Genomic DNA, 12,361 nt, shown 5'->3' with positions numbered 1-12,361 from the left:
TATGACTTAGTCCTACTTTTATTAACATTATAGAAAAGATAAAAAGAGGAAAGAACAGTACCTTTAGTTTCTAGCACTAACAGGCAAAGATTGTCATGGAGGAGAAAAGCCTCCTGCACATCAGAAGAAAAGATCAGGAATTTGAACCTATCCTAAACCTCAGTGGCACCCATGGCACTGAATTTTTGGGTTACCAGTAGATGTCTTTAAAAACACAGCCTCTTTAGTGTGAAAAGGAACATCCAACACTGCATCTGATGATGCATAAACCAGTATAAATTAATTATTATTGGCTATTTTTCCACAGCCACTTTTCTCCATAGCTGTGTAACTGGCTATAGTAAATGTTGCCCCCAGTCTGGGTCTGGATCTCACTTTGTTTCTGTCAATACTGCCTACTTCCCTCTCTACTTCAAATGGAAAGCTTTGTTCCTGGAAAGCCAATTATTTATTTGGGGAGAAAAGAGGGATTCATATAGATTATGGCATTTAGCCGATGTGATGGACCCAGGCATTAAAGGAAGCTGTAGCTCTCTCTTACTGTCTCAAATTGTCCTTTAAATAAGATGCTTAAATATGCATCTGAAAAATCTATTTACATTGCTTTTAAAGAAAAACTTTGGAGATTTTACCTTTTGTTTTATCAGCATAAGATAGCAAACACTTCAGAAGTTAACCCAATGGTGGTGAAGTCTGGATACTCATGTCTTAAGTGCCTATAGCACTCAGGGACCATGGTAAAGGACACATTACTTCTTTGATAGTGCTTTTCTGTCTTCCTGGGTCCATGGCTGAGACACAGTGGTCAGAAACATACAGAGATTTAAACAGCTGATGCTAGTTTGTGTTCCTGAAGGAAACACTAAAGGGATCAGTAAAATTCTTCAAAGTCCCTGCTGAGCTACAGCCTACTCTGGTAGGCACTGGAGAACCTTCATTTCCATAGGTTGCCCCAGGGAATATCCCTACCTGGGTTTAGTAATGCTGACAATAGTAAATGAAGTGAATCCAAAGCTTTTTTATATTAATTCTCCACATAGGAATTAATGCTCTCCGGAGTTCCTTTAGCTTTACCTCTTGTCTGGATTATTTCTCTGGTAGGGCAAACTCTCACTTGTGCCATCATTGCATGGAGCAGCTGGCCTATGGCATGATTAGACTGTTTTTTATCCTTTCTTGCCAGCAGAGATCACTATTTTTGAAAATAATTATCTGATTGTTCTGTGGACACACAACTTTGGAAACCAGACATTTTACTCTATGCACAAATGCTTCAGGTACCACCACTGAAATGAATGACTCCTTCTCTTCTCTCCCCTTTTAACTAGATTACCCATGGTATGACACAGAGAGGCTTCCTTAGCTAGAATTACCATGAGACATACCTCACTTTTCTCACTGGCGCTTCTGCACCAAAATCACCTAGTTATTTCTAAAATATTTTTATATATATATATAAATAATAATAATAACTGCTGGGAAAAAATGCCTAAAGTCAGTCTGAAAAAATTAGAGAATATCAGTGCAAAACAAATGTGGAACATGTTCTTATCTGCATCCAGAATCTAACTTGTGCTTATCCAACCATAATAGAAAAATAATATCAAAAGACATACATGTCATTGTTGAAAAGTGAAAATTATGAAAAAAAAATCAATCAATAAACACTCGAATTGTTCAACAGCTACCTCAGTACTATGAATTACTTGGATTAAAAAAATAAAAAAATCCTAATAATCCATAGAGCTGTCACAAAGTATCTTTGATGGGACAGATGAGAAAGAAGAGAGTGGATTTTTCATGTCTCTAAAGCTGTTTCTCTTCACATGGTAGATGCCATATATATACATGTGTACTTGTATGTACATACATCACATAGTAGATTTAGATATTAAACTTACAATTCAGGACAAGTTTCTTACAAAAGGTAAAATTATAAGGATATTCCATTGTTTGTTTGGGGTATTTTAAACATTCCACTGAAGCAGTCCCATTAGGAAATTATTTGGCAAGCCAGTTGAATTTTTGGTGATTAGAGGATAAAGATCACTTGTACATAAACATATAAAACTTTAAGTTTTATGAGTCATTTCATGCAGCTTTAAAGAAAAAAATAACATTAAATATGAGGTCATTGGTTAAGAATTTTTGAGAAATCAGTGGGAAAAGTCTTGTAGAAAAGTAACCCTTACTTAGGATTCATGTAGTGTCTCTTGATTAGTGGTTCATATTAGAGGATGCCAGTTGGAACATCTAAACATTACCACCAAAAATCTTCAGTAAACATAGCTTTACATTATGGATGTTTTTAACCTCCTGACTCTTATCTGTTTGTGTTCTTTAAGGCAATGTTAGGGTCAGAGATGGAGATTGGTAGGTGAGTTGTAGTATTACATCAGACAGAGTCTACACAAACATATACACTACTTTGCCTTCACTGATGTCTTACAACTTATACGAATACACTGCTTTGTTGATTGATACTGTCCTACGTTATTATAACCTGTCCTAAAGTATGTTCATCACATTTCTACAAATGAAAGATTAAGGGATAGATTTTAAGTGTCTATCTTCTGTGTGGGTAGGTAATTGCTTACAAATTTTGCTTTAGGAAAATGAGGTTTCCTCACTTTGATTGTACAAAGGACAGCAAATTAAAACAAACAAACAAACAAAAAACAACAATAAAACAAGGTTAACCCATCACTTAGAGTTGAACTGCAATCATAAAGGAAGCAAAATAAACACACTTTCAAAATATTTTGTAATTGGAGTGGGTGCTTGGGGGTTGTTTATCATTACAGGGTAAGTTGAAGAAAATATGTCTTCTAGAAGGCTGCCAGTTGTTAGGAATTGTCTGGGCAGTTCACATATTGCCAGCTGCCCCCCAGCAATGATAAGTATGCCAAAGACCTGGAAACAGAATTATGGTTTGGAAGAACTTCCATTCAAACTAATGGAAATTTTGTGACATAGGCCTGCACATCAGACAAAGATTCGAGTCTTGCACTAAGCTTCTCTTTATCCAGTCAATTAAAAATGATGATGATGAGTTAAAAAACTTTTTACAGATGTGTTTTAAATGTATCATTAAAAGCAATTTCTTCTCAGTTCATGTTCCCTTTTTTAAAGCAAAGGAAGAAAAACTGCAGTCAGGACCATAGCAGTCACTCTGGAGTACAGTCATTTCATAGGCAAGAAGCTTATGATAGGCAGTCAATAGAATTATGATACTCGATTCTGTTGCTACAAGGCTATCTAGCAGAGACTCTAGCTATCTAGAGATAGGTAAGTGAATGAATACATCCATGCACATATACAAATGTATATGAGATTTTGGGTCTTTGTCATTTTACAACTGGGTCTACCTGGTCATTTATAATTTTTTTTCCCTTCATGTTTCTTCACAAAACAGATTTTGTTTTGCATTGTTTTGTTTTACAGAAAAGAGGGAGGAAAGGAAGAAGGTATACTTTTATATATTCTTCACTTCACATTGAGTGATAGGTGGATCATCATTTCCCATGGCAGATGTACATGAAGAAAATATAGATGAAAGGGGAAAATAAGCATTAGAGCTTGAAAAGTCTAATTGCTGTGTTTTTTGTACAGAAATTGTCATACTGCAGTTTTTCAGCCAGAATCTTCTCCCAGTCATAGACACATAGACATATGAATTCTCCAGAATTATTTTAAAAAAAGTTTTGTTCAAAATCCTTAAAAATGAAAGTGAGTTTGAAGGGCTGCTATCTTTTGCATATTCAGCTGGAGATTTCTCAAATATCCTGAGCTTTTGAAGATTACCTTTTTTTTTTTTTTTTTATTCCATTAAAAGGCTGAAAATTGGAAAAATAAAACTATTAGATGAAGTAGTAAGGTGAAAAAATCTCTTCAAGTTGTAAAAATCTGTAACTAATAAGAATACTTCAAGAACTGACTTAAGAATACCAGGAGTTAAAAAGGCAACAAAAACTACATTATAAATAAAAAACTTTGGCATCAGTACCAGAGAAACAGAAGTGAAAAAAATAAAATATTAGAGGATGCTCTGCAGTTCTGCTTCATTTTCTTTCACACAAATGACACATTTGTAACAGAGAACTAAGAACTAAATGCAAAAACAAAACAAAAACAAATAAACAAAAATCATGTTACTTTAGATTACTTGACAGTGGAATTTGCTATTTCAAGCTCAGTACATACTGCAAATACCAGGATAAAATTATCTGCTCAGCACAGTGAAGTTTGAATGCTTTTGCTTTTATTATAGGGACAACCACTGCATACAAAGGAGAAAAGAAAAAAAAAAAAAAAAAAGTGAAATATGAGTAGATGGAGAGGGTAACAGGACAGAGAGAAAAGCAGAATTATTTCATTTCTCTCCAGTTTGTTTGACCAACATTATTTTACCCCAAGCGTATGTTTTGAGGACTGATACTCCTCATCCCAGCAGTAGCAGCAGAGGCAGAAGACCCCTTTAGTTTCAGCTGTGCAGCCCCTCTGACAGGTTAATACAAGGACTCCCGTGTCCATGTGTACAGTGGTTACAGGATCCCGATGGCTTTATTACCCTTGGGGCCCCCTCTTTGGTATGTCAGTGTCCTCCTAACCTGCAGGCACATGATGAAAATTCAACAAGGGTTTGTTGCATTTGTTGCTGTGGAAATATGAAGTCAGCTGCTTCAGTTTCAATGGGATTTCCCTCCTCCCCTCTCTCCCCCTCCTCTTTTTTAAACATTTACATTGTTATCAAATGTCAAGAACATGAGACATTTGTGACAGGCAAAAGGGGAGGGAATACCCCCCACTCATCCATTCCCCTCTGCCCGTTTCCCCTCCACCCCCACCGCATTTTTTCCTGTTAACTATGCCAGGGCAGAGGTGGGGTGAGGGAATAAAAGCATTCCTGAATGTCTGGAGGAAAGAAAAAAAGATAAAGGGGGAAAGTGAAAGGGGAGGGGAAGAATGGTCAGGGATCTGAACCGCCAGTGAAATTATGTTTCTCTAGCTCTCTTGTTCAGATAATAGTTAACTCGGGGTTAAAGATTAATAGCCAGGCAAAGCATTGTATAAATGGCTCGGCCGAGCTGAATGTATGTAAACTGCCTGCTGCTCCCCAGCCTGCCGAGCTGCCCTCTCTGCCGTCCCTCCTCATCAGCGACATGAGCAGCCTGCGGGCTCTGCTGCGCCGCGGCTGGCTGCCGTCCCTGCTGCTGCCGGCGCTCCTGGGCCCTAGCCTCGCCGCCGGAGTGGCCCTGCAGCCCGTGCACTGCGCCCCATGCACCCAGGAGAAGCTCGCCCTCTGCCCGCCCGTCGCCCCCGGCTGCCCGGAGGCTGCTCGGCAGCCCGGCTGCGGTTGTTGCCAGACCTGCGCCCTCGGGCCGGGCCAGCCGTGCGGGGTGTACACGGCCCGCTGCCGCCAAGGGCTCCGCTGCCACGTCCCTGCGGGAGAGCCTCGGCCCCTCTCCGCCCTCATCCGGGGGCACGGGACGTGCCTGCCCGCCAGCGAGGCCGGAGGGATGCGCGCGGCGGAGCTGACAGGTACGGCGCGGTCGCGGCCCCGCTCCGTGCCGGGGAGCTGCTGCGCCCCGCTCCTTCCCGGCCGGCCGGGGGAACGAGGTCTTTCCAGGAGGGATGTGCTTTGTGCTAAGGGAAAAGCTGAAGGCGCTGAAAGTCACAAGCCTGGGAAAAAAAAAAAAGTGGACAAAGTTAGGCACTTGCTAGAAAAACAGGGAAGGCAGGCAGCGTTTTCAAGGCGAACACGCTCAGATCAGTGCGAGGCCGGCAAAGCAGGCTTTTATGCCACAGACAAGAAGATGAAGTGTTGCAATGGGACGATGCAGGCTAATCAGATCGAGGTTTCTGGGACTCTAGAGACTGTTCTGCTTTAATAGTAAATAGCAACTAGAGTGCTACAAATGTTTTCTAGACGTCATTGATGGCCAACTCCAAAAGTCTTGAGAGAGAATGAAAAGACCTAAGCAGGCATTGCATTTAGGTTCATTTTCAGAATGAAAAGTATATTAAATAGTTCATTGCTAACCAAATTTCTTTGAGCAAAAAGCTGTATCAAGCATCTTATGTCAAACGATAATGACCAGAAACTTTTTCAGTGTTTGTTATTGTGTTTTTTTGTTTGTTTGTTTTTTTTAATAGTGTTTATTATTATTTTCACTGTTTATTAACATTCTCACCATCATTGCTGCTATGTTCATGCAGTGGTGATGAAGATAACTCAGTAGGCATTACAAAAATAATCATGGTTGACTCAAAATAACAATGGCCACTGGTGGTAGTAAATTGAGTTTCTCTTGTACTTGAGGTGGGGAGTAGAGAGAACAGCAACTAAACTGAGTGTTTAAACCTCCATCAGTTGAAAAGCTATAATATTTGTTTTTATTAATTCTTTGTTTTTATTCTTTTTTTTCCATTCCCTCCTCAATCTTTCTCTTCCATTTTTTTTTTTATTATTATTTTTTCCATTGGATAATTATTTACAGCCTTGACCCAGCAGGTTATTTACACATGTCAAACTTTTATCCCATGATGAGTTCCTGCTAAGAGAAGGAACTTTTGCTTCCAGCAGAAGAGTTCACACACTAAGTTAGGCATGGGCACATGGGCCATGCTCAGGGAGATCCAAACAGCTTCTTCCACTCCCCAGCTATTTGTTCCACTGCAGGCCACCAGGAGCTTCTGCCATAGCTTGTGAATTTCTAGCCCTCTGTGAAGCAAGCCACAGAACAAAGTACAGGATGTCATGGATCAGATCTGTACTAATTCATCTCCTAAATAAGAACTGAAACACATAATGCTGTTAAGAATCTAAATCCATTTCAAGTTTCACTCCAGTCTTTGCTCATTTAGCGAAGTGACTACAACCCACTGCAGTCAATAAAAATTTTTAATTTTTAACAGACTAGCTGGAGCTTAATCTTTGGTATTAGTGTGATTTGGTATTAGTGTGATTCCGAATGTTCATAAAATAACCAACTTGTTAGAGCTCACGTGTCCTTATATGAATTTACAACAAAATGTTTAATGTAAATTATTACTCCTTCAAGAGCTAGTGAAGTGGATCTGTCTTAGACATTATATGTTTTGGTTGGTGGTTTTGATTTTTCTTCTTTTTCGTTATCTCACTTAAATATTGTTCATTTCCAGACTCTATCGAACCTGAGGATATACCTTTAGAAAGCACTGAAATGACACAGGATCAGATGCTGAACTATCAGATGATGTTTCCCATAGGCCAGGACAAATCCATCCCCTGGAATGCCATCACTGCATATGAAAACATGAAAGCAAAGAGAATATCTGAACTCAAGAAATGGAAAGAGCAGGTAGGGTTTTTTGTTGTTGTTTTTGTTGTTTTGGGTTTTGTTTGCAAGCTTTTAATAGAACACTTCAGTAGAAGTTACTGATTCTGAATACAAAATGAAAATGTGCATAAAAGTCCAACAGCAACACCAAAATGTTGGAATTTTGGATAGCTAGCAAACAGATTTCTTTTGGAATGCCTTCATCAGATGCCTGAGGAACAGGCAAAATGGCAGGAGCTATAAAAAGAGGTGTGCATCAGATCTGTCCAATACAGAGTCCTTGTAGAGTCTGAATCTTGTTCTGCAATTAATATCAGATTACTACATGTTTCCTTAATTTCCAGAAACCCATATTACAATCTTGGAATTCTTTCTTATTTTAATTTAAAATAAAAAATAATAATAAAAAAAAAGGTTATTTGTGCCTGGTCCAGTGTTCAGTGAAGTAAAAAGGAATACTTACATAAAAACATTGATGAGACACCAATGCAAACCAAAATATTTATTTCTTTCACAAGAAATGCACATAAAAGACAGAAAGCTCAATAATTAAACTTCACTTCTACCTTCAGCACCGCAAAATTGCAGTGGTTAGTGGGCATATGGGATGTGAGCAAGTAGTTTCTGGTGCCACTTGAGGGCACCAAAGAACCACCGTTAGAGTAGTCCGGGGCAGCCGGCATAAACCCGCGCCCCGGCGGCATTAAATTGAATTAGGATTGTGCACGACGGAAAGCCCACTTTCATAATGCTCTCTCTCTCTCTTACACGCACGCATCCCTCAGCCCCCGCACCCCCCCCAAAAAAAAAAGAAATAATACACAACCCCCACTTCCCATCCCCAAAATGTAGGAAGCCTCACTCCACACCCAAAGCAGAATTTAAGCACCAATTTAGTTTGGACTATGCTTATTAAGTGCTGTTAGCTCCAATTCTGATTTTTAGGCTTCTGCTTTTCTGACCTAGAACTACAGATAAACCCACTGACTTGAATAGGACTGTTCATGTGAAGGGAGGTTTTGCAAAAGTAGAGGATGAGATTATTTTTGCTCCCAAATATAAATATTTGTTCAGTCACTTCTCCTCCCCTTTCATTCATTTTAACATGTTAGCCACTATTAATGAAGTAGTAGTTGTGACTTCAAAAAGCTGGGAAAGAGAGACACGCAAACAGTTTTTCATTCCCAGTTCCAGGTACTTTGAGTCTGGGTCTCGGAGCCACAGCAGTGCTCTCCACTCTGCTTTGGTGACGGCCATGTCCTGTACAAAAGATAACAAACGTTCAGATGTTTGCTCTTGTACTGTCTATATATGTCTTGCACCTATTCTCCATACATCAACAGAACAACCCAGACCATGGCAACCCAGAAAACGTGGCCAGCCTCACGTACACCAGCCTCCTAACACGCACCTCCCCATAATAGGAGATATTGTACCCTCTGAGCAGTAATGTGTTTACTCAGTACAGGTTAAATTTCCTTGTGTGGCAATTTAAGGACTTAAATCCTCATGTTTCTGAGGACAGAAAATACTTCAAAGAATAAAAACAAAGGCCTAAATGGAACATCAGAGTTTTCTGGCTGTGCTCCTATTGAAACATGTAGAAACTACATGCAAAGCAGCCTGGTGCAGACTGTATGACTAATAATTATCTTCAGCTTTTTTCTACTCCTATGCTCATCACTTTTTTTTTTTTTTTTTTTTTTTTTTGGTTGGCTTCTTTGTGATTTCAGTACTGACAATTTTTGAATGTTTGAATGATATTCCTGCAGGGACCTTGTCAGAAAGAGCTCTACAGAGCCCTGTATAAATTGGCAAAGGCTCAGCAGAGAAGAGAAGGGGACATTTACAAATTCTATTTGCCCAACTGCAACAAGAATGGATTTTACCACAGTAAACAGGTACGTGCTTTTTTCCTGTCTGCTCACAGCAGTGCTACGAGTAGTCTGACATAGCCCTTTCATAGCCCCCTGCTCTTGAGCTCACAAGTTTGCAGCTGCTGGAAAATGTCGTGAAAACAGGGATACTTTGTAGTAGGAACAGATGGTTTGTCTTTCTCTTAAAAGTGAGCCGCGTGCTCTGGGCTGATAAAAATGGAGGCAGGAGTCTTCTCCATTCACAGAACAGGTGTATGCAAAGCCTTCTCTAAAATCTTTTAACTCTGTCTGTTCCCAGGCCAAGTCAAGCTCCATGTAACTAATTTGTTAGCATATTCACAGGCGATGTTAATGCATAATATCCACCGCATTGCCTGCGTTGTTCATTGTATGTGTAAAAATCACTATGGAGATAGGAGGTTCTCAGCTCCCACAGTAAAATACATTTGCAGTGACAAAACTCTCTGGAGCAACATTAGCCTTCTAAAAGTACAAAAAGTAACCACAGGTCATGCACACAAATTTAGTAGGTCTGCATAAATCTATGTCACTGAGACTCCTTGTTTTAGAGCATGGCACAACCATGTGACTCACTGTGACCTAGGATCTAGCCAGGCATGAACAGAAATCTAACTACCTCCATCCCAAGAAAGAATCCTATTTTCTTCTGTGCATGAAGTGTCAGGACATCAAGCCATTGCTTTCATCTCTCTAGCTTATATATTCTGCCTTCCTTCAGTTTCTTACACTAGAAGATATGGCTGTTTTATACTATTGTTTATCAAGGAGTGGGCAAACTGTTTTACATTTGTTGTTGCTCATATGGTAGCTGAGCTTGGATCAAGGCTCACTAATCAAGTGTGCTGGTTAGGGGCTTTGTCAGAGCAAGGCTCACTATGTTCAAAACGAGTCCATGTGTGGCATTTCCTGAGTTTCCAGTCCTAGTTCTACAGCTCTACTTGTAGCGTCGCATAGTGAGTTTTCTCAAATAAAGTATTTATTTATTTATTTATTTATTTATTTATTTATTTATTTCTTCCTAATAATTCTAGTGTGAAACTTCACTAGATGGAGAGTCTGCTGGGTGCTGGTGTGTCTATCCAAAAACTGGAAGAAAAATTCCTGGATCTCCAGAAGTGAAAGGAGACCCTGAATGCCAACAGTATCTCAACTCACAAGAATAAAACTACACACGTTCATTCACACTAGGTTTTCTGTGGAGCTTGTTCTCATCAGGAACCATTTCAGTCAGGATTCATTCCAGTAAGCTAGTTATAGGCACCTGATTTTCAGCATACAGGTAGCTGCATAAAGTAGATTTTTTACTGTGCCGGCATTACTCTGATGCTCAAGTGACAGATATGAGCAACTGCAAGATCAATTCCTACAGTCTTGTATATTATGTTTGTATAATATTATGGATACCTTCATATGTAAAGCTGTTGAATTATTTATTTTATAGTGAGTGTATTTTTGTCAGTGTCTTGTTACTAATTTATATTCCCAAACACTTCATAACTTTATGTGTAAATACTTAATATTATGGCTCTTAAATGCATGTGGCATGTTGGAGAAATGTTGCTACTTAAAACTTCAAGTGGCATAAATCTTTTTGGGAAAAATGGCTTGTAAACTTGCATTTTTGTACTATGTATTTATAAATGTAAAATTGATTTTCAAAAAATAACTTTCAGTAGAGAACATGGTTAGGAACTTATTTAAAACTTGTTTTGTTTATATAACATTGCATTGTTTCAATGTCAAACTGTTTCTTAAAAAAGAAAGTCTAAACCTTGAATATATACTGAAACTCAGTATGGGACAGTATTTGTTTCTTTTTCCACACAGGACATATGGCAGAACAACAGGATATTCTGTGCCATAGGTGTAAATTGTTCACATGTTGACATTGTAATGTTATTTAAAATAAGCTATTAAATAATTTCTTCTACACAGCCCCAGTCTCTTGTGTTCTGCATGTTTCTGCAGCACAGCACACTTAAGTACCAGCTCTCTGGAGAGAGCAGACAGGGAACAGTAGACAGCAGGCAGGACACTGTAGCAGGGGGTGGGAGAGTAGGGGGAAACACAGCCCTTCTAAATCTGCCTCCTGAGCTCCCAGCTCCATCTTTCCTCAGTACGTTTTCTTCTTTTGCTCTTCCTCTCCCCATTCCCTTTCTCCTGTCCTTTCCAGTCCTGGCTGTGCCTTGCAAACCTTTGTTTTGGGCAAAGTAGCAGCCCATAAGCAAATTTATTAAAAGGTTTGCTGAATAGGAAAGCTGTATGACTTTTTCAATTCAAAAGCCCAACACAGCAATATTAGTGTGTTTAAAATATAACAGAGATTGGAAAGAAGAAAAGGATGGCTGGGGAAAAGCCCAGCCTTACTCTTTTTGCTGAAAGCAGAGAAGAGGGTCCCTTGTGCTTAGCATGCAGTCCCTCTCCCTCTCCCAGATTTTTCTTCTGTTTATTTAGTGGCTGCAGGGAAAGAGAGGGAAGCAAGTGACTGCCTTGCCTGCTTCAAACTTTTTTCTTTCTTTCTTTCTTTTTTTTTTCTTTTTCTTTTTTTTTTTTTTTTGGTGGAAAATGGCTGGACCAACCCTTACCAAGAAAAGGGCCTGAGGGGCATTTTTAAAAGCTTGACTGGGAGGAAACTCAGGAAAAAAAAAAAAAAAAAAAAAAAAAAAAAAAAAAAAAAAAAACACCTCCAGCAGTTTCTTGGCATGAGCTTTGGTTTTAAAATGAGAGAGGGAAGTTGCTTGCAGAAGCAGCGAAGCTAAAGCATGGAAATCCCTGCTCTGAGTATTACATTTCAGTGGCATCACACTAGTTATTGAATGTGTTGGCAGTATTTATATGTCAGTGTTGATCCTATTGGGGTCTAGTAAATACATTTCAAACTGCCCCAGATTTGAAAGTATGGATATACTGGTGCATTGCTTTGTTGAGTATGTTGAGATCTTCCCAGGAAAACATTGCAAAAGCTGTTGATGGCATTGACATTATAAATAATTACAAATGTAACCTTCCTGTAATGAACTATAGTGAGACCTGGCTAAACTTCATTGTAAAACTATATTCACTATGTAAAAATATTTGGCAATCACTGGATGAAAATAATGAAGAATCAATGAATTTGAGCAGAACCTGAGAATCCTTCCA

The 12,361-nt window shown here is 39.1% G+C and overlaps 1 protein-coding gene across 1 annotated transcript; it reads left to right on the top strand.

Annotated features, from left to right (window-relative positions):
- The first annotated feature begins 4,948 nt into the window (after positions 1–4,948).
- IGFBP1 (insulin like growth factor binding protein 1) lies at positions 4,949–11,155 on the top strand. Its single transcript, XM_035319368.1, has 4 exons — positions 4,949–5,541; positions 7,165–7,343; positions 9,095–9,223; positions 10,252–11,155. The coding sequence occupies exons 1-4, from the start codon at positions 5,163–5,165 to the stop codon at positions 10,381–10,383; spliced, it is 819 nt and encodes a 272-aa protein (XP_035175259.1). The 5' UTR covers positions 4,949–5,162; the 3' UTR covers positions 10,384–11,155.
- The last annotated feature ends 1,206 nt before the right edge of the window (positions 11,156–12,361 follow it).

This window comes from Oxyura jamaicensis, chromosome 2 (genome assembly GCF_011077185.1).
Source record: "Oxyura jamaicensis isolate SHBP4307 breed ruddy duck chromosome 2, BPBGC_Ojam_1.0, whole genome shotgun sequence".
Taxonomy (NCBI): Eukaryota; Metazoa; Chordata; class Aves; order Anseriformes; family Anatidae; genus Oxyura; species Oxyura jamaicensis.
Note: the sequence above shows the minus strand (reverse complement) of the source record. Positions and strands in the feature narration are given on the sequence as shown.

Coding starts and splice junctions, on each gene's coding strand:
- IGFBP1 (XM_035319368.1), top strand. CDS start 5,163: ATGAGCAGCCTGCGGGCTCTGCTGCGCCGCGGCTGGCTGCCGTCCCTG. Junction 5,542..7,164: donor GCGCGCGGCGGAGCTGACAG/GTACGGCGCGGT, acceptor GTTCATTTCCAG/ACTCTATCGAACCTGAGGAT. Junction 9,224..10,251: donor GATTTTACCACAGTAAACAG/GTACGTGCTTTT, acceptor TAATAATTCTAG/TGTGAAACTTCACTAGATGG.